The sequence below is a fragment of the Capra hircus genome, chromosome 9 (assembly GCF_001704415.2).
Source record: "Capra hircus breed San Clemente chromosome 9, ASM170441v1, whole genome shotgun sequence".
Classification (NCBI taxonomy): domain Eukaryota; kingdom Metazoa; phylum Chordata; class Mammalia; order Artiodactyla; family Bovidae; genus Capra; species Capra hircus.
The window spans coordinates 70977691-71000440 of NC_030816.1; the positions used below are offsets into that span (position 1 = coordinate 70977691).

General features: G+C 40.4%; 1 protein-coding gene across 1 annotated transcript in view; it reads left to right on the forward strand.

Moving 5' to 3' along the window:
• ADGB (androglobin) overlaps positions 8685-22750 on the forward strand; it is a 188449-nt gene continuing 174383 nt past the window's right edge. Inside the window, exon 1 of the mRNA XM_018053314.1 lies at positions 8685-8781. Within this exon, the coding sequence (XP_017908803.1) occupies positions 8708-8781 (74 nt within the window). The 5' untranslated portion in view covers positions 8685-8707. The remainder of the gene's footprint in view (positions 8782-22750) is intronic.

Below are 22750 nucleotides of genomic sequence, written 5' to 3' on the forward strand. Positions count from 1 at the left end.
AATTTTGAGCATTACTTTACTAGCATGTGAGATGAGTGCAATTGTGTGGTAGTTTGAGCATTCTTTGGCAATGCCTTTCTTTGGGATTGGAATAAAAACTGACCTTTTCCATTCCTGTGGCCACTGCTGCGTTTTCCAAATTTGCTGGCATATTGAGTGCAGCACTTTCACAGCATCATCTTTTAGGATTTGAAAGAGCTCAACTAGAATTCCATCACCTCCACTAGCTTTGTTTGTAGTGATGCTTCCTAAGGCCCACTTGACTTCACATTCCAGGATGTCTGGCTCTAGGTGAGTGATCACACTATCGTGGTTATCTGGGTGATGAAGGTCTTTTCTGTATAGTTCTTTTGTGTATTCTTGCCACCTCTTCTTAATATCTTCTGCTTCTGTTAGATCCATACCATTTCTATCCTTTATTGAGCACATCTTTGCATGAAATGTTCTCCTGGCATCTCTAATTTTCTTGAAGAGATCTCTAGTCTTTCCCATTCTATTGTTTTCCTCTATTTCTTTGCACTGATCACTGAGGAAAGCTTTCTTTTTGAACCCTGCATTGTTTATTTATTTGTTTATTTTTAAAATTTATTTATTTTAATTGGAGGCTAATTACTTTACAATATTGTATTGGTTTTGCCATACATCAACATGAATGAATCCACCACAGGTATACACGTGTTCCCAATCCTGAACCCTCCTCCCACCTCCCTCCTCATACCATCTCTCTGGGTCATCCCAGTGCACCAGCCCCAAGCATCCTGTATCCTGCATCGAACATATAGATTCAATGCAATCCCTATCAAGCTACCAACGGTATTTTTCACAGAGGAAAGCTTTCTAATCTCTCCTTGCTATTCTTTGGAACTCTGCATTCTAATGGGTATATCTTTCCTTTTCTAGTTTGCCTTTAGCTTCTCTTCTTTTCTCAGCTATTTGTAAGGCCTCCTCAGACAATTGTTTTGCATTTCTTTTTCTTGGAAATGGTCTTGATCACTGCCTCCTGTGCAATGTCAGGAACCTCCACCTATAGTTCTTCGGGCACTTCAGAGTGCCTGAAGAACTGAGCCATTAGCAACACTGTGTTATGCACCCAAAAAATTATTAGATACGTAGATTCTGTATTGCTTGCTTACAACAATAAATGAAATGAAGTGAAATGAAATGAAACGAAATAAAAGCATGCACTCTGAAACCAGACTGTTTACATTTACATTCCAGCTCCACCCTCTCTGTGTTTTGGACTTTGGGCAAGGTGTTGAGCTTTCTAAAACTCATGTTCCTTCTCTACAAAATGGGCTGATAGCAACACTTCATAGGGTTGCAACTACTGAAGGAGTCTGAAGCAGAAAATGTGGTTATAAAAAGCATGTGGCACCGGATTGCTTGGGCCTGAATGCTGCCTGATACTTACTAACTTAATTTAGCCTCTGCTTGTTTTCTTATTTACAAGAGAGAGATTGTAATACTAGCACATCCTTAGGGTGTTTATGGTGATTAAGTGGGTTATAATAGAACAACAGTTTTGTACAGTGCCAAGCATATAGTCAGTGCTCAATAAATGTTAAATTCTGATTATGAAGTGTTGCAGAGGTTTGCAGAGTTTGAAGTGAGTTTGGTTCACCAAATTCCAAGTGCCCTTACAGTTTATAAGTGAGAAGGACCAGGGCCTAAGTAATGATAAAAATGAGATGCAACGTGATTGGATATTTAAAAAATAAATACTAAAGCCCTGTGGAAAATAAAGGAGAAGGATACTGATTTCTAAGGAGAAGAGATTACTGAAGGACAGAACTTGAAAGGGCAGTTAACCTGAATTCCAAGCAGGACATGTAGAATTTATGCTTCCTCATTGATTTGGTTAAAGGTGAGCAAGCTGATAATTGACCTAACTGCAAAGAGGTGGCTGACCAGCACCCTCTCTGTCATATCCTGTGGCCGTGGGACCAAGTGGGAAGGTGCCCAGAGCTACGGCTCTAAGAACCAGAAAAGCTGCCACTCTCCCTGCTCAGTTCCTGTCATCTGGGCTCCCAGTGTGGGGTAGAGAAGTGGTTACTGAAACTCACTTCCCCATGCAGTCCAAAGAAAGACCCCTGCTTGGTCTGTTTCCGCAGGCACGAGGAAGTAAGTATTTCTAACCACTTCCCTATGGAGCCAGGGTTACTGTTGTCTGAAGTTGTAACTCTTCCTCAAAAAGTTAAGTGCAGACTGAAGAAAGGGTAGCTCTAATGCAATACAAGCCCTGTTTCTTGAAAGTTGTTAAACAGCAAGAGAACTTGGAAACCCCTAAGCTGAGCTGCAGGACAGTCGCCTGGACTTGCTGTTTTTCGGGAGCATCTCTGAAAGACCATAGCCTGTGTAGTTGGTCGGAGGATTCCAGAGGCCAAGGCCATGGAGACAGGCCAGTCCTGCTCTGCCGCTGGCCCTGTGTCAGAGGCAAAGTCCTTTGACCTCTCTGCACTTCAGTGTCAGATAGGGACGCGTTACCTATCATGACTTGAGTGTTGATAATGGGCCAAGCACAACATTTCAGGGAAGTATTACTCTTTCCTTTCAGCAAATGAAGAAAATGGGATTCAGGGAATTTAAATGACTTATCCAGGGCAAGTCAGCTAAGAAGAGTCAGTGTTTAAATTCAGATCTATGTCTACTGTCTATACTCTAAGGAGCTAGCTCCCCTCCCTAAGCCTGGCAAGTCATAGGAACTCAATAAATCACAGGTATTATTAATATTTCAAAATGACACTGAACATGATTACCATCTACACACCAGAATACTGGTTTGCAAAAAAAATATAGGTAGAGCTAATTGTTCTTTTTGCACTGGCACGTACAAACACCATCTTACAATTTATAGACGAGCATATTTGCCTCTTAAAATCATGACCTCACCAGAGTTTGGCTTCAGAAAAAAGGAAAAATTCCTTTTCTGCTTGCTGCATACATAATATTATAAAAGAGAAAGAATGTTGGACAAAGAAGTAAAGCACAACTTTAAATTTTAAAAATAGATTTTTATTATCTCATTCCATCCTGATATCAACTCCTTTATTTTTATCCTAATTTAATAGATAGGAAAAGCCTTCCCTGGTGATTCAGACAATAAAGAATCTGCCTGCAATGGGGGAGACCCAAGTTTGATCCCTGGATTGGGAAGATCCCCTGGGGCTACCTGCTCCAGTATTCTTGCCTGGTGAGTCCCATGGACAGAGGAGCTTGGCAGACTACAGTCCATGGAGTGGCAAAGAGTCGGACATGACTGAGTGACTAATCCGCATACACAAAATAGATAAGAAAACAGTCTCTGGGTGGAGGAGTGATACGTTTGGCTTAAACCAGGGCTCCTCCATTTATTTGCTCTTGTTCACACTCTGCTACCCAGAAGCCAAGCACCTTTTTGTAGGACGTTTGCTCTTCTCTTGGATTGGGGTTCTTCATCTGTAGAACATGCGTGGGCTGCAGATTATCCGATCTCAAACTAAAGGACAGACTCTCCTGTAATGACCTTGGCATCTTGCAGCCACTAACTATGGCTTCAGGGACAGCCCTTGCTCAAGAGGAAACTCGCCCATTCATGGGTTGGTTGCTTAAAACTGTGCTATTTTTACCCAATAGTCTTCGTATATGCTTATGGCTTTGCACAGATGACACTAATCAGATTTAGTATTAAAATACTATTTTCATGAAGCTTGATCCTTTACTTTCAATCAGGAGAGCTCTCTGGAAATCTCAGCCCTGTGATAAATGAGGCAGAGTGCTCAAGATGTCTTCATTCTCTTCACATATACAGCTGTTCGTAGGGTATTTCTGCACTCATAATATTAGCACAGCTGATAGAAGCCATTTACCTTGCAGACGGAATACAAAGAGGTTGCTGTCTGATTGTCGCCTATGTAAACCCCAATAAGACTAACACAGTCTGACAAAGCAGAAGCCACGCTGATGAAGAAGTCTAGGCATTGATTCCTCAGAGCAGTTCAAAGATTTGCTTTTCAGGAACCTGCTTCTCTCCTGTAGAGCGGGGCCAATGAACAGTTCCAAGAACAGAGGGAATGTCTTTATTTAAAGGTGGGTAAGATGGCTTAGTTTCATTGAGTTAGACAAGGCTGTGGTCCGTGTGATCAGATTGACTAGTTTTCTGTGAGTATGGTTTCAGTGTGTCTGCCCTCTGATGCCCTTTTGCAACACCTCCCGTCTTATTTGGGTTTCTCTTACTCTGGACGTGGGGTATCTCTTCACAGCTGCTCCAGCAAAGCAGAGCCGCTGCTCCTTACCTTGGACTAGGGGTATCTCCTCATGGCTGCCCCTCCAGACCTTGAACGTGGAGTAGCTCCTCTCGGCCCTCCTGCGCCTGCACAGCCGCGGCTCCTTAGACGTGGGGTAGCTCCTCCCGGCAGCCACCCCTGGTCTCGGACATGGGGTAGCTCCTCTCATCTGCCCCCGACCTCGGACATGCGGTTGACCTTGGGCGTGGGGTTGTTCCTCTCGGCCGCCAGCCCTGACCTCAGGCGTGGGGTAGCTCCTCTTGGCCACGGCCCTGACCTCAGGCTTGGGGTAGCTCCTCTTGGCCGCCCCTGAACTCAGACATGGGGTTGTTCCTCTCGGCCACCGGCCCTGACCTCGGACGTGGGGTAGCTCCTCTCGGCTGCCAACCCTGAACTTGGGTGAGGGGGAGCTCTTCTCAGCCACGCCTCTGTAAGGGACACGCGCTGGCTCCACCGCTAGTGGAGGTGATGTAATTCCAGTTGAGCTCTTTCAAATCCTGAAAGATAATGCGGTGAAAGTGCTGCGCTCAATATGCCAGCAAATCTGGAAAACTCAGCAGTGGCCGCAGGACTGGAAAAGGTCAGTTTTCATTCAAATCCCAAAGAAAGGCAGTGCCAAAGAATGCTCAAACTACCGCACAACTGCACTCATCTCACACGCTAGAGGAAAATCTCATGGACGGAAGAGCCTGGTAGGCTGCAGTCCAAGAGGTCACTAAAAGTTGGACACGACTGAGCATGTCACTTTCACTTTTCACTTTCATGCATCGGAGAAGGAAAAGGCAACTCACTCCAGTATTCTTGCCTGGAGAATCCCAGAGACGGGGGAGCCTGGTGGGCAGCCGTCTCTGGGGTCGCACAGAGTCGGACACGACTGAAGCGACTTAGCAGCAGCAGCAGCAGCACATGCTAGTAAAGTAATGCTCAAAATCCTCCAAGCCAGGCTTCAGCAATACGTGAACCGTTAAACTTCCAGATGTTAAAGGTGGTTTTAGAAAAGGCAGAGGAACCAGAGATCAAATTACCAACATCAGCTGGATCATCGAAAAAGCAAGAGAGTTCCAGAAAAACACCTATTTCTGCTTTATTGCCTATGCCAAAGCCTTTGACAGTGTGGATCACAATAAGCTGTGGAACATTCTGAAAGAGATGGGAATTCCAGACCACCTAACCTGCCTCTTGAGAAATCTGTATGCAAGCCAGGAAGCAACAGTTAGAACTAGACATGGAACAACAGACTGGTTCCAAATAGGACAAGGAGTTCATCAAGGCTGTATATTGTCACCCTGCTTATTTAACTTATATGCAGATTACATCATGAGAAACACTGGGCTGGATGAAGCAAAAGCTGGAATCAAGATTGCTGTGAGAAATATCAATAACCTCAGATATGCAGATGACACCACCCTTATGGCAGAAAGTGAAGAGGACTAAAGAGCCTCTTGATGAAAGTGAAAGAGGAGAGTGAAAAGTTGGCTTAAAGCTCAACATTCAGAAAACTAAGATCATGGCATCTGGTCGCATCACTTCATGCCAAATAGATGGGAAAACAGTGGAAGCAGTGTCAGATTTTATTTTTAGGGGCTCCAAAATCACGCAGATGGTGACTGCAGCCATGAAATTAAAAGATGCTTACTCCTTGGAAGGAAAGTTATGACCAACCTAGACAGCATATTCAAAAGCAGAGACTTTGCCAACGAAGGTCCGTTTAGTCAAGGCTATGGTTTTTCCTGTAGTCATGTATGGACATGAGAGTTTTACTGTGAAGAAAGCTGAGCACTGAAGAATTGATGCTTTTGAACTGTGGTGTTGGAGAAGACTCTTGAGAGTCCCTTGGACTGCAAGGAGATCCCACACCAGTCCATTCTAAAAGAGATCAGTCCTGGGTGTTCATTGGAAGGACTGATGCTAAAGCTGAAACTCCAATACTTCGGCCACCTCGTGTGAAGAGTTGTCTTATTGGAAAAGACTCTGATGCTGGGAGGGATTCAGGGCAGGAAGAGAAGGGGATGACAGAGGATGAGATGGCTGGAAGGCATCACTGACTCAGTCGACATGAGTTTGAGTGAACTCCGGGAGTTAGTGATGGACAGGGAGGCCTGGCGTGCTGTGGTTCATGGGGTCACAAAGAGTCGGACAGGACTGAGCAACTGAACTGAACTGAACTGAACTGCAGATGGCTTAGACAATAAAGAATCCTCCTGCAATGCGGGAGACCTGGGTTCAATCTGTGAGTCTGGAAGATCCCCCAAGGAGTGCATGGCAACTCCAGTATTCTTGCCTGGAGAATCCCCATGGACTGAAGAGCCTGGCAAGCTACAGTCTATGGGTTCACAAAGAGCTGGACATGACTGAGGGACTAAACACACACACACACACACACACACACACACACACACACACACAGTTATCTCTAGGTTAATGGAAGAGGCCATCTAATATGAGGGGCTCTAAAACTGAGGCCTGTGGATGGTTAAATCTCTCTAAACTGAGAGTATGTTGGGCCAGAGTAATATTTGGTTTTATTTTAATGCCCTTAAAAGTGTTCCCAGTCTAAGCATTTCTCAGCTTCATTCATTCACGTTATCTGCCTGGTCTTTGAAGGCATTTTGAAGCAGGAACCCCTATTTTCTGTGTTTTCATTGTGTGCTAAGCATTTTAAATACATCTCATTTATGCTCATGAGAGACTTGTGTTAGGTATTAGCATCTAGTGTTTACAAGTAAGTAAATCAGTGCCTGAAAATATGGTGGTGGTTTAGCCGCTAAGTCGTGTCTGACTCGTGGACTCTTGCGACCCCATTGACTATAGCCTTCCAGGCTCCTGTCTCTATTGGATTCTCTAGGCAAGACTACTGGAGTGGGTTGCCATTTCCTCCTCCAGGGGATCTTCCTGACCCAGGGATCAAACCCAGGTCTCCTGCATTGCAGGCAGATTCTTTATCAACTGAGTTATGAGGGAAACCCAAGTAAGTACAAGTAAGTAAACTGGAGGCTTAAAAGGAGGAACTTGCCCAAGGCAAGATAACTACAAATATCAGCAGAACTGAATGACCATTAAGCCAGAGACTTAACTGATCTTGGTTTGCTTCAATTTGGGTCTTCTGGCTCCAGCATCTTCTCAAATAAATTATCAAAGGCCACTCCATTCCATGACCTAAATTTATTCTTTCATGTGAAAAACCCAGTTCAGTCCAGTCACTCAGTCGTGTCTGACTCTTTGTGACCCCATGAACCACAGCACGCCAGGCCTCCCTGTCCAACACCAACTCCTGGAGTCCACCCAAACCCATGTCCATTGAGTCCGTGATGCCATCCAACCAATCTCATCCTCTGTTGTCCCCTTCTCCTCCTGCTCTCAATCTTTCCCAGCATCAGGGTCTTTTCCAGCATCCGGGTCTTTTCCAATGAGTCAGCTCTTCTCATCAGGTGTCCAAAGTATTGGAGTTTCAGCTTCAACATCACTCCTTCCAATGAACACCCAGGACTGATTTTCTTTAGGATGGACTGGTTGGATCTCCTTGCAGTCCAAGGGACTTTCAAGAGTCTTCTCCAACACCACAGTTCAAAAGCATCAATTCTTCTGCGCTCAGCTTTCTTTATAGTCCAACTCTCAAAAGACCCCCAACTTATTCAATCACAGACATCGTCATCAAACCTTAAGCGACTAAGATCATAATCTTGCCTTCCCTGCAGAGATCCCCCTGCACCCACTGTATTCATTATTGAAACCTTGACTGAGCCATTGACAAATTCACTGTGTTCAGAATGTCTCCTTAATTATTAGTAGAGGAACTTGTTCAAAGGAGAAAAGACCTGGGGAAAGGGGATTTGCAGTGTGTGCTAAGTCACTTCAGTTGTGTCCCACTCTTGGGTACCCCATGGGCTGTAGCCTGCTAGACTACTCTGCCTGTGGGATTTCCCAGACAAGAATACTGAAGTGGGTTACTGTTTCCTCCTCCAGGGGATCTTCCCAAATCAGGGATGGAACCCTGGACTCTTAAATTTCCTGTATTGACAGACCGGTTCTTTATCACTAGCGCCACCTGGAAGACTTTTATAGTATATGTCTTCAAATCCAAAAGAGTTAATCTAGGTATATGCTTCCGAAGAGCAAAGCCTGCCAGAGTCAGCCTGATAGAAAAACTCCAGTTTATCAGAACCTATCAATCTTACGGTCAAATCCACGCCCGGGCCGGCTTCCTCCGGGCACCCAACCCCTAGATTTCCACCCCGCTGGGAAGACCTGAGCTCTTAGGCGCTCGCAGTCCCTTTGCAACCTCAGAGCTACCTTCGCTAGGGCCGCCCCAGCTAAAACTGACCAGCACCTGCTCCGCGGCTTCAGGACGCGCACTGGCCGTCTCCTAGCAACGGCAGACGCGTAGCCAGGGCCGCAGAGGCGGCTCAGAGCTCAGAGCTCAGCTCCTGCCTGGGGCTACCCCTGCCATGACCACCAAACAAGCCAAGAAGAAAGAGGTGCATCGTATCAACTCGGCGCACGGATCGGATAAATCTAAAGAGTAAGGGAACTCTGTCTGGCCGTTCCACCGCGGGCTTGATCCTTTGTCCTTTCCCCTTGTCCCGACTCTGCTTCCCTGTAGCAAACTCTGCCAAGGCAGGAGTTTAGATGGCCTCCTCCATCTTCTTTACCGTCTGCAAGAACCCGGATCTGGGAGACTCTTGCCCTCATTCTTCGTCCATGCCTCCATGCCTGCCTGGATCCACTTCCAGAGCCCCTGATTTCCCTATTTCAGCTGCTTAGCGGGGTGGCTGCACTTCCTGCTCCAGTCCACGAACCTCCCACCCTTTCCTGCCGCTCCTCTCCTTCAGGCTCCACCCAGGCACTTGGAAGGGCTGCGGCTTCCTTACCAGAGAGGCGAGGCTCAAGGTTAGGACCACATCTGCATGGGCCCTGTCTCAGCAGAGAGACGTTTCACCTCACTGATGAATCCTTAGTTCGTATTTGCCTCATCTAACAACTGAAGAGCTTTAGTCAGATTCTATCGGACATGAAATGGTTTTCAAAAGTTAAAACTATGTAAATATTTAATTCACGTTACTAACGTTTACTCCGATAAAGTATACAGACCCTGGTTCATGGAATCTAAATGATCCCTCTCTGATCTGGGGTGGGTTTTGCTGTGTATGTACCTCCTTATTATGTTTTCCCCTGCTCTGGTCCCCCGCTTCCCCGTACCCCCGCCTTTGAACTTACACAATTTATGAGAGCGCCAGCTGCTAAACCTACTTCAGGGGGATCATTCATGTTTTCCCCACTGTGCCTGTGAGAGGTGGACTGTAGATTATTTTTACTTGGACTCTTAGATTTTGGATGCCTAGTTCTGCATCTCAGAGAAGGGAGAGTATTCTTGCCTGGAGAATCCCCTGGACAGAGGAGCCAGGTGGGCTGCTGTCCATGGGGTCGCACAGAGTCAGACACGACTGAAATGACTTAGCATGGATGCATGCATTGGAAGAGGAAATGGCAGCCCACTCCAGTCTTCTTGCCTGGAGAGTCCCATGGATGGGCTGCCGTCTATGGGGTCGCACAGAGCTGGACACGACTGAAGTGACTTAGCAGCAGCAGCAGCAGCAGCAGCATTTCTTCATCTCTGTCTTCACCTGAAGAATCCCGCGTTGAACTTCTGTTCACCGATGCCTTCTCTTTAAACTTTTTCTCTCCCTGAACTCCTCTCCCACATTCATTCCCATGTCTGAGATCCTCTAGTTCCTAGTTCTGTTCTCTCTCATAAGCAGGCTTCCAGCTTCCTGGTAGATAATCCATTCATTTTATTAGTAACTTAAATTTCAGTTATTATTTGACATACATAAGTCATTTTTAACAGAATTGCTCTCATGATACATAACCAGTGTAGGACAGTCCTACACTGGTTATATATAGAATCAGGGTCTTTTCCCTTTTGCCCTGTTCATTTCTGACTTTACTTCCCCCTTGTTCACATCCTGTCCTTTTCACATCCTGGAATACGTACCCCAGGGCCTTTGTTCTGGCTGTTTCCTCTTCTAGAAAGCCATTTGCTTATGGCTTTCTCCCTCATGTCTTTTAGATATCTAGCTCAGTGCCATTTGATCATGTCAGCTTCTTTGGCCAGCTGTAAAGTTGCAATCCCCACTTTTCTGACAAAACCAAGAACTCCCTGTTTTTCCTTTGTGCTTTATTTTGTCATTAATTGTTTTTCTAATTAGCATGCTATATATTTTGCTTTAAAATTACAGTTATTCATATGTCATCCTAATAAAAATAGAAGTTCCCTGAAGGCAATAATTTTTCTTCTGTTTCATACACTATTGAATCCTGAGTACCTAGACTGATGTTTGGGTCATATATAGTAGGCACTCAAAAATATTTAATGAATGAGTAAATGGCAGTGATTAAATAAGAAACAATAACAGGATTGCAAATGAGTTTTTGAATACACCAAAAAAAGAAAGCAAACTTAGTGATGATTATAATTCAGTTCAGTTCAGTTCAGTTCAGTTCAGTCGCTCAGTCACGTCCAACTCCTTGACCCCATGAATCGCAGCACGCCAGGCCTCCCTGTCCATCACCAACTCCCGGAGTTCACTCAGACTCGCTTCCATTGAGTCAGTGATGCCATCCAGCCATCTCATCCTCGGTCGTCCCCTTCTTCTCCTGCCCCCAATCCTTCCCAGCATCAAAGTCTTTTCCAATGAGTCAACTCTTCGAATGAGGTGGCCAAAGTACTGGAGTTTCAGCTTCAGCATCATTCCTTCCAAAGAAATCCCAGGGTTGATCTCCTTCAGAATGGACTGGTTGGATCTCCTTGCAGTCCAAGGGACTCTCAAGAGTCTTATCCAACACCCAGTTCAAAAGCATCAATTCTTCGGCACTCAGCCTTCTTCACAGTCCAACTCTCACATCCATACCTGACTACTGGAAAAACCATAGCCTTGACTAGACGGACCTTAGTCAGCAAAGTAATGTGTCTGCTTTTGAATATGCTATCTAGGTTGGTCATAACTTTTCTTCCAAGGAGTAATGCACATTAAAGGCTCACAGCTCTTAAGGAGCTTTGATTTTAGAGAGTTTATATGCTAAAGAGATGAGATTGTTAACTCCCATTTAAAAAAAAAACAAAAACAAAAAAACTGTTCAAACCAGATATCATAAAACACAGTACCTGGCCTTGTTTTGTGGTGATTCTATCACGTGATAGAAATAAGATCCCTGCAGATAACCTGTTAACTCTTTCCTTACTGGGGCATCCCATTTCTTTTTTAGATGCTTATTGTTTCCTGAATGTATCTGAATTGAATTATAGCAATAAAAGTTCATAAATATATATGTATGAAAATAAAGGTAAGGGTGAAGAGTTATACAATATCTAGGCGTTGCTAGAAACTAGCTATCATGTATTAAACATTAAATCATTAGATTTTGCTATAACATTATATAATAGGATGTGAAGTCCATTGTAAATCATGGTTATCCTCTAAGTTTTACTGAAGAACTAATGATAGACATCAAGACAAGTCATAGATTTAGGTGTCACCTAGCATGGACTTTCCTGGTGGCTCCATTGGTAAAGAATCTGCCTGCAATGCTAGAGACCTGGGTTGGGAAGATCCCCTGGAAGAGGCAACACACTCCAGTATTCTTGCTTGGAGAATCCCCATGGACAGAGGACCCTGGCAGGCTGTAGTCCATGGGGTCACAAAGAGTCAGACACAACCGAACGACTAAGCACACAGGAGTATGGAGCCCAGGGATCAAAGTCTAGCAAGGCTCCAATGGAATTGTCACTTGAAATATACTGGTGACAGTGTAAGTTTTTATATGCTATTATTTCACCACACCATATGGTTATACATCCAATAAATGCAACTAACTCTGACATGGTCCCGAGCACAAAAGTGAGAGAAGGTGTATTCAGAGCTTTGAAAACAGCTGTCCCATTAAACCTTATTGTCCTGCAGCTGCCATCTGTAACAAATTTCTTGTATTCTCTAAAATTATGTGTCAAACTGGGGACAGGACCATGTCTGGCTTTTGCCTAGCTGAGTGGCTAGCACATAGTAACCATTTGCCATTTGTTTATTAATGAGCTCATAGTTCAGTTACCTAGCTTGGTTTCATTCCTTTTAAATTTGATTGAACCCCAATTCTCCCTCCCTTTCTGATCTGGTTCACTGTTGGCAAAATTCAAAAACTGAAAAGTTTCAACTGTAAAAGCAGAACATTGTATGTCCAGTTGTCACCAAATTCATTAAATATGACTTTGAATCACCAAGAATAAGTATGCCAGGTAACTAAGCTGTCAGTTTTTACATTAGATTAACATTTCTATTTTATGTACTCCCCTTTTCTTTGTATCAGCAAGAATAAAATCTCTGATATAAGACTCACCTTTGGACCATTTTTTTCTGACATTGGATGTGTCATTTTTCTCTTCCAGTATTCAAGCTTTTCTCCTTTACGTGAAGGGCCCCATTTCAACATCCCCTGTCCTCCCTGCTCTTTTTTCTTCTCTAACTCCAAACTTCCATAATTCTTTCAGATTTTTTAAAACTCTGTGTGCTTGCATGATAATTTACTTCAGTCATATCCACCTCTTTGCGATTACATGCACTGTAGCCCACCAGGCTCCTCTCTCCATGGGATTTCCCAGACAAGAACACTGGAGTGGTTTCCATGTCTTTCATTGTTAGTACCTAATAACAATTTGAAATTACAAACCAACTTAAATTAATCAATTTGAAAACTAGTGATGTGTTAAGTCACTACAGTTGTGTCCGACTCTTTGGGACCCTGTGGACAGTAGCCCACCAGGCTCCTCTGTCCATGAGATTTTACAGCAAGAATATTGGAGTGGGTTGCCATTTCCACCTCCAGGGGATCTTCTTGACCCAGAGATCAAATCAACATCTTTTATGTATCCTCATTGGCAGGGAGATTCTTTACTAATAGAACCACCTGGGAAGCTTAGTATGAAAACTAGTATGCCCTGCAAAGTTACTTTCATTGCTTAGATGCCACTGGAAGGATTTGTAGTGACAGAAGCCAAACATTTGATCTTCTTAGAAGTACTGAATATAAGTCTGGGTGTACATGACAGACAACTGAAAAGAAGGAGAAAAAGCCATGCAATTCAAGTATTAAAAGTTATTAGAAGTGTTAATGCTTACACTTGAAATGTTAATATATTTAGAACTTTAATGAGAAGTTTGAGATAGGGATACAACTTGATGTTTACATTTCCATAATTTTGTTCCACTTCCAATAGAACACTAAAACCAAGATCAAGCCAACAAAATTTGTTGAAGTAACAAGAATTACGCAACCTTCCAGATTCTTACAGATGATGATATATCATTAGACCCCTTTTTTTAAAAAAATGTATTTTATTGTAGTATAGTTGATTTACAATGCTGCATTAATTTTTGCTGTACAGCAAAGTGATTCAGTTTTATATATATATATATATATACATATATATACACATTCTTTTTCATTATGGTTTATCATAGGGTATTGAATATAGTTAGACCTCTTTTCAAAACAGGGTGAAATATGTTTCAAAAGCTCAAATTTTTCTATACTTACAGAAGTGTGCATTTAAATTTCATAGAATTCTCAAAAAAAGATCAACATATGTGTTTATACAAAACTTTGAAAACAAGACGATTACAAGAGCGGAATTATGATTAATACCATGTAAGTGAAAGTGGAAGTGAAGTTGCTCAGTCATGTCTGACTCTTTGCGACCCCATGGACTGTAGCCTACCAGGCTCCTCCGTCCATGGGATTCTCCAGGCAAGAATACTGGAGTGGGTTGCCATTTTCTTCTCCAGGGGATCGGAAATGACAACCCACTCCAGTATTCTTGCCTGGAAAACATTGAAAACAAGACTATTACAAGAGTGGAATTATGATTAATACCATGGAAGCAACATAAAATAGAATACATATTTTACTGAGGATTAAATTAAGTGAATTATTGGTTATACCAAGTCCAAGAAAGAGCTGCTTAAATTAAACCATGCAATAGTGGTTGATATACAATAGATAACCTATTCCTCTACCACCAGAAATCAAAAATTAAAAAAAAAATGTGTGTGTGAGAACTAGAGAGAGAGAGAGATGGCTTTTATAACTCTAGGTCTGGTCGTATAGCTCCACAGAAAAGGGCAGATATGGGAGAGAAGCAGATAAGAAAACAGCTCAAGATTCACAGTGAGTTTTATGGTTCCCAGGTCACCTCTGAGGACCTCACCAGCTAATGTTTTAAGGACTCGCAATTTAAAAGGTGACCTTTGGTGACAGGGGGCTTCCCTGGTGGCTCAGATGGTAAAATATCTGCCTGCAGTAAGTGAGACCTAGGTTCGATTCCTCAATTGGGAAGATTCCCTGGAGGAGGGCATGGCAACTTACTCCAGTATTCTTGCCTGGAGAATCCCCATGGACAGAGGAGCCTGATGAGCTGTAGTCCATGGGGTTGCAAAGAGTCAGACATGACTGAGTGACTAAGCACAGCACAGCACTCGTGAGTGAACTTTTAGTTAAAATAGAAATCTGCTGTGGCAGCTTGGCCCTAAAGCCTCTGACTCAAAATCAGAGTCTCTGAGACCCAGAGGGAAGAGGCCCTGTCAATTATCCCAGGGACACAGGGCAACACTCCCTTGGCACAGATTAGGGTACTATATACATATCTGTTGTATATTTTTAAAATATAAGCATCTCAGCTAAAAAGCCCTGCTCAATGAGGATAGGAATACCCTGTTAGTTTTAGTAGGATCTGCCACTAGTTTTCCCTTTGAATAATATTAATCTGAGCATTTGTTGAATAATTTGTTGAAACTTGACATGGGTTAACAATCATTTCTGGCAATGAAACTTTTTTTTTTAATCAATCAGTTTTTATTTTGTTTAGTTTTGGAGGAGAAATTGTTCCTTCTCAGTTTATACCATTATTAGAGGAGTAGAAGACGTTAGATTAAAAAGATTTTAAATGTACAAACTCATGGAATTTGTACCTCAGGGTTACCTCAAAATAAGATCAAACTTGTACTTTGAAACTTACAACACTGTTGCTAGTGTTTCTAAATGAGCAAAGTAATATTACCTCAATCAGAAGTGGTTATTGAAAAATATTTTAGTTGGCTTTACTATTATTTTGACATTTACAGGTAAAAGATTATTGAAATTAAGGAATTAAATAATCCATAAACTATTAATGTGAAATAAAAATGACTAAAATCTGTATCTAAGACATCAGAAATATAACTTTTATATAATTTGTGTAATTTCATATAATTTATATAGTATGAAATATTGGGTAGAAATATTACTAATCTTTCTCTCTTTGACTCTTTGCAAATAAGACATGTATATGTTGTCAGAAGTATTCAACTAGGTGCTTTGAAATTTTGTTATATTCTTCCCTAAGGTAGGTTTAGGCTAGTTAATTCGAGGGTTTAGGGTTATAGCTATGCTGATTTGTATGGCTTAATTAACATACGGTACATATTAAAAGTAAACTTTTTATAGGAAGTGAATATATATATAATCATACTTTTTTTCTGATGCCAAATTAATACCACAGTCCAAATGTTTTGTGATTGTTTTTATTTCATTTTTCTGACCTGATGAATATCAAAATTGCATATTTTGCTTCAGTTAATGTGCCCTTTCTGTTCCCATTTCTTTACCACTCAATCTTGAGTTCAGGAAGAACGTGTGTCTTGTTTAGTTATAAATTAATGTAAAAGATTACTACAGTTCACCAAACCTTGTAGATACACAGGCAAAAGGAAAGGAAGCAGGAAGGATTATGTTCTGTTTTGCCTGCTTTTGCCACAGGTCTGAGCCAGAAACACAGTGAGAGTTTAACCAGGTGAGGTCACAGTCGAAGGTGAAGGCTGTAACTGTACAAACTGCTCACAGTTGTAATGAATTAACTATAAATTTAGGACACAGCACATGTTCGCTCCACCCTGGGTCAAAGTCTAGGAGGGATTTTGGATTGCTTTGCACCACAGACAAAGAATGAGTTCAGGAAGAAAATAGTTGGAGTTGTTTAAAAGGGAAGGAAAAAAACGAGGCTCACTGGAGCCTGTGCATGTACTAGGCCATGGGTACTATGAACCTGTCGTTTCTCTCATGGATTTTGGCTAAAGTCATTAAGGACGTTATTTCATGTATTTTCATACCATGTTTTGTCTTTTCTCTTTAAAGTATCAGCTTTGCTGCTCAACTGTGTTAGATACTGGGAAGTGGCAGAAGCTTGGGATCCTGTGTACACACTGGGATCAGAAGAGCAGAAGCAGCCCCCTCGATTCTCTCTCTCCCTTTGTTTCTCCCCATCGCTTAAGAGGGCTCATAGGAACATCTGTCCCTCCACCTAAATCTGCCCTCTCTTATCCCTTCCCAGAGTTCTCCTTTCTCTCTGACCTGCTGTTTTCTTTCTTCCACACTGCCCCCCGCCCCCAAATTAAGTCATTCTCCTATGGTCTCATTTCAGTCTCTTCTCCTTTATCCCTTTTGATCATCTAAAACAATGATGATTAATGATGACTGGATTAACACCTGTGGTTCTTATCATGTAATTGAGCTCAAGTTCAAGGGGACAAATCCACTTGGATGTACTCTCTTGCTCCGCGTTAAATATGTCCAAGATGGAGGTCATCTTTATCTCTCCCAAATGTGTAGATTTCCCCTGTTCGTTTTAGAGAATCTTATTACCATCCTCTGTGTGACCTTGAGTTTCAGGAGTAGTCATCTTTGATCTTCACCCATCTTTGCCCATCATGTCTAGTTGGTTTCCATATTATTTTGATTTTCCCTTCAAATTGCTTCTCTACCTTGGCTCAGCATTCATTTTGTGATGATTTTACTTACATACATCATGAAATAATTACCACGATAAGTTTAGTGAACATCTGTCATCTCATGTAGACACAACAGTAAAGAAATAGAAAAAAATTTTTTCTTGTGATAAGAACTCTTGGGAGAATGGCATTGAAACATGTATACTATCATGTAAGAATCGAATCACCAGTCTATGTCCAACGCAGGATACAGCATGCTTGGGGCTGGTGCACGGTGATGACCCAGAGAGATGTTATGGGGAGGGAGGTGGGAGGGGGTTCATGTTTGGGAACGCATGTACACCCGTGGTGGATTCATGTCAATGTATGGCAAAACCGATACAGTATTGTAAAGTAAAATAAAGTAAAAAAATAAAAAAATAAAAAAAAAATTAAAAAAAAGAACTCTTAGGATTTATTCTTTTAACAACTTTCATATATATGATGTACAGCAGCATTAAGAATATTTATCATGTTGAAATTTATATCCTTAGTATTCATTTATGACTGGAAGTTTATAACTTTAGGCCACCTTCATCCAATTCCACCTCTCCACTCCCATTTATGGTAGCTACAAGACCTTTTTTTCTATGAGTTTTGTTTGTTTCTTTGATTTTGAAGTATAATTGACCTGCAATACCCCCATTAGGTCCTGGTATACAAAGTAGTGACTTGCTATCCCTATATATTTCAAAATGATCACCATGATAAGTCTAGTTGCTATCTGTCACCATACAAAGATATTATCGTTACATAATTATTGACTATATTTCTTACACTATACATTTCTTGCCTTTGACTCATGTATTTTGTAATTGAAAGTTTGTATCTCAATCTCCCTCATCTATTTATTTTCATATACACACAAGTACAGTGTATTAAAAAATAGATAAATGTTGAACTTTTAAGGTTAAATGTCCAATTAAATAATTTTCATCAAATCAAGTGAGTTAAAGATGACATAAAAATCTGGCTTTAACTATTTTTAATTTAAAAATTTTTTAGAGGTTGCAATTTATTTCTTCATATATTTAATATTTCTGAAGACTATGGCTCAGAATGCCCCTAATGCAAATTAAGTCAATTGTGTATTCTATTCATATTCTGATTTCTTCAGGGTATTACCTGATCCTACTTAATAAGGCATGCTGATTGCACATTGCATAAATAAACTACCTCCCAGTATGAATCAAATCATGTCTTTACCTTGAACAGCATGCTCGAAGAAAATAATAGCAAAATTCCAGACTCACACGTTATTGAACTTTTAACATCCTTACAGTGGAAGTAATCTAAATAAAACATATATATGAGAATGTATCCGCTTGTGTGTAAATAAGATACTGCTTCTTTTCAAACTTTTTGTTTCAGAAGTCTTTAATGATTTTGTGTCAGCTAAACTTTTCTTTGGTTTTCAACTCATATATTAATACATGTTTCATTATATTAAATAATCTTGTTAAGTGACCTAGGAATTTTTTAATCATTTTGTCATCTTCGCTAGGTAGGTGATTAACAAGTGCGTCTAAGTTTTAAAAAGTTGTTTTATTGGCATTTTATTAATAACCAGATTAGCAAATATATATTAATGCAAGTATGAACTATGTCTATTACATATAAGGACAGTTTTGACTTTTTCCCCACCTCCAAATTATATAAGGTTTAATTTTCCAGGAACAGTATACATGAAAGACAGAATATGTAGACAAAATATATTTGGTTGCATATGACTTGGCAGTCAAATATATCACAGAATCAAGATTCAATTTAACTATATATTATGACTATAATAACAGGTAATATTGCTATTACAAAGTGATGTTTGGATTTTCCTAAATTTACCTTTTAAAATTCCCAGGCTTTTCTTTTTATTTCTGTTTAAAAACAGATTTATTGATATAATTTGACATCCAATAAATTGCAGTGTATTTGACATACATATTTAAAGAATGCATTCTGCTAAATGTGGACGTACATCCACACATATGAAAGCATCAACACAGTCAAGATAATGAACAGATCTATGATTTGAAAAGCTTTCCTTGATCTCTTGGTGATTCCTTCCTTCTGTCCTTCCCTATCCTCAGTCCCCAGGCAATCACTGTCCTATTTTCTGTCAGGGTCAATTAGTTTGCATTTTCTGGCATTTTATATAAATGGAGTTATAAAGCTCCTTTTGTGTGGCTTTTGTATGGCTTCTTTCACTCATCATAATTATTCTGATATTCATTTATGTTATTGGCAACAATTAGTGCAGACTTAATATTATGTCTTTCTTAAATGTTTCATAGACTTCACCAGTGAAGCCATTTGGGTTTGGAGTTTTCCTTGTGGGAACATGTTTAACGCTAAATTCACTTTGTTAATAAATATATACAGGGATATTCAACATCTCCAATCCAATCTATCTCTTTTTACAGAGTGTTCTTAGTTTGTATTCTTCAGGAAACTGATCCATTTTATCAAAGTTATCAAACATATGGACATAAAGTTGTTTGTAATATTTCCTTATTATCTTTTAAATGTCTGTGGGTTGGTAGTAATGTCCTTTTTTCCAATTCTGATTGGTAGTTTGTATCTTCTTTCTTATATTCCTGATTAATATGACTAGAGTTTAATCAATCAAAAAATTAGCTTTTTGATTTGCTGATTTTTCTTGATCATTTTGTTGTTTTTTAATTCTATTAACCTGCTCTCATGTTTTTTTGTTAATTTATTTTAGATTTAACTTGCCTACTTCTTCCCCATTTCTTAAGGTGGAAATAGTACTTTGTTCCAAGATTTAACTCTTCTCTAATGTAGATATTTTGTACTATAAATTTCCCCTATTGCTTTAGTGGCATCCTGTACATTTTAATGTGTTATATTTTCATTTTTATTCAATCCAGATATTTCATAACTACCTTTTTGATTTCTTCTCCAACACATTGCTTAATCACAAACATTTTATCTACATTCCAAATATCTTCAAAGTTTCCAGGTTTTTAATTTCCATTGGCCAAAGAGCATACTTTGTATGACTTGAATTCTTTTAAATTTATTGAGAATTGTTTGATGTCTCAGGTTATGGTCTGATTTGACAAATGATATTTTCTTGAAAAGATTATGTGTCTGTTGTGATGAAGTGTTCTATAAATGTCAATTAAGCCAATTTCAATTGATAGTATTCTATATTCTATATCTTCTACAGCCCCACTGATTTTTGATCAGCTTGTTCTATCAGACATTATGAATGATAGTTCTAATTTCCACTATATGAATCTATCTTTTGATTCTTATAGGTCTATCTGATTTTGATTCATGTATTAACAAAAGTTTAGGTTTATTACATCATCTCAATGAATTTTCTTTTTCTATCATTATGAAATTAAAATTTTCAATCCCTGATAATATTCTCTTTTCTGAAATCTTTTTAAAGCATTTGTTTTTAGTAATGTGAACATGTTCATCCATCCCTTTATTATTTGTTTATATATATACAAAGTATTTCTTATAAATATAGTAGGATCTTGATTTTTATCTAATCTTATAATCTGTCCCTTTTAATTTTGGTATCTAGACTATTTACATTTAATGCAATTAATAATATTGCAAACTTGAAGTCTGTTACTCCAACTAAAGTGGACATATGTCTCAGGTTTATTACTTAAATTCTACATTTTATTTTTAACTATTAAGATGAGAAGTTTTAAAACAATATTTATAGAGACGCAAAGAGATAGAGGAAAACAATAGAATGGGAAAGACTAGAGATCTCTTCAAGGAAATTAGAGATACCAAGGGAACATTTCATGCAAAGATGGGCTCAATAAAGGACAGAAATGGTATGGACCTAACAGAAGCAGAAGATATTAAGAAGAGGTGGCAAGAATACACAGAACTATGCAAAAAAGATCTTCATGACTCAGATAATCATGATGGTGTGATCACTCACCTAGATCCAGACATCCTGGAATGTAAAGTCAAGTGGGCCTTAGAAAGCATCACTATGAACAAAGCTAGTGGAGGTGATGGAATTTCAATTGAGCTATTTCAAATTCTAAAAGATGATGCTGTGAAAGTCCTGCACTCAATTGCCAGCAAATTTGGAAAACTCAGCAGTGCCCACAGACTGGAAAAGGTCAGTTTTCATTCTAATCCCAAAGAAAGGCAACGCCAAAAATGTTCAAACTACCACACAATTGCACTCATTTCATACACTAGCAAAGTAGTGCCCCAAATTCTTCAAGCCAGGCTTCAGCAATATGTGAACCGTGAACTTCCAGATGTTCAAGCTGGTTTTAGAAAAGGCAGAGGAACCAGAGATCAAATTGCCAACATCTGCTGGATCATCGAAAAAGCAAAAGAGTTCCAGAAAAACATCTATTTCTGCTTTATTGACTATGCCAAAGCCTTTGACTGTGTGGATCACAATAAACTGTGGAAAATTCTGAAAGAGATGGAGATACCAGACCACCTGACCTGCCTCTTGAGAAACCTATATGCAGATCAGGAAGCAACAGTTAGAACTGGACATGGAACAACAGACTGGTTCCAAATAGGAAAAGGAGTACGTCAAGGCTGTATATTGTCACCCTGCTTATTTAACGTATATACAGATTACATCATGAGAAACGCTGGGCTGGAAGAAACACAAGCAGGAATCAAGAGTGCCAGGAGAAATATCAATAACCTCAGATATGCAGATGACACCACCGTTATGGCAGAAAGTGAAGAGGAGCTAAAGAGCCTCTTGATGAAAGTGAAAGAGGAGAGTGAAAAGGTTGGCTTAAAGCTCAACATTCAGAAAACTAAGATCATGGCATCCAGTCCCATCACTTTGTGACAAATAGATGGGGCAACAGTGGAAACAATGGATTACTTTATTTTTGGGGGCTCCAAAATCACTGCAGATGGTGATTGCAGTAATTGCCATGAAATTAAAATATGCTTACTCCTTGGAAGGAAAGTTATGACCAACCTAGATAGCATATTAAAAAGCAGAGACATTATTTTGTCAACAAAGGTCCATCTAGTCAAGGCTATGGTTTTTCTAGTAGTCATGTATGGAGTTAGAGTTGGACCATAAAGAAAGCTGAGCACAGAAGAAATGATGCTTTTGAACTGTGGTGTTGGAGAAGACTCTTGAGGTTTCCTTGGACTGCAAGAAGATCCAACCAGTGCATCCTGAAGGAGATCAGTCCTGGGTGTTCATTGGAAGGACTGATGAAGCTGACACTCTGGCCACCTGATGCGAAGAGCTGACTCATTTGAAAAGACCCTGATGCTGGGAAAGATTGAGGGCAGGAGGAGAAGGGGATGACAGAGGATGAGATGGTTGGATGGCATCACCGACTCAATGGACATGGGTTTGGGTGGACTCCAGGAGTTGGTGATGGACAGGGAGTCTGGGCATGCTATGGTTCATTGGGTTGCAAAGAGCCGGACACGACTGAGCAACTGAACTGAACTGATAGAAATGTATCCACAAATAATATATTGTAAATGTGAATAGAATTCTTTACTTTAAACTAATATTCCAAGTTGACTATAATTACCAGTGTATATTGCTTCCTAGGGGCACAATGGCAAAGAATCTGCCTGCAAATGCAGGAGACTCAAGAGACGTGAGTTCAATCCCTCGGTCACGAAGTTCCCTGG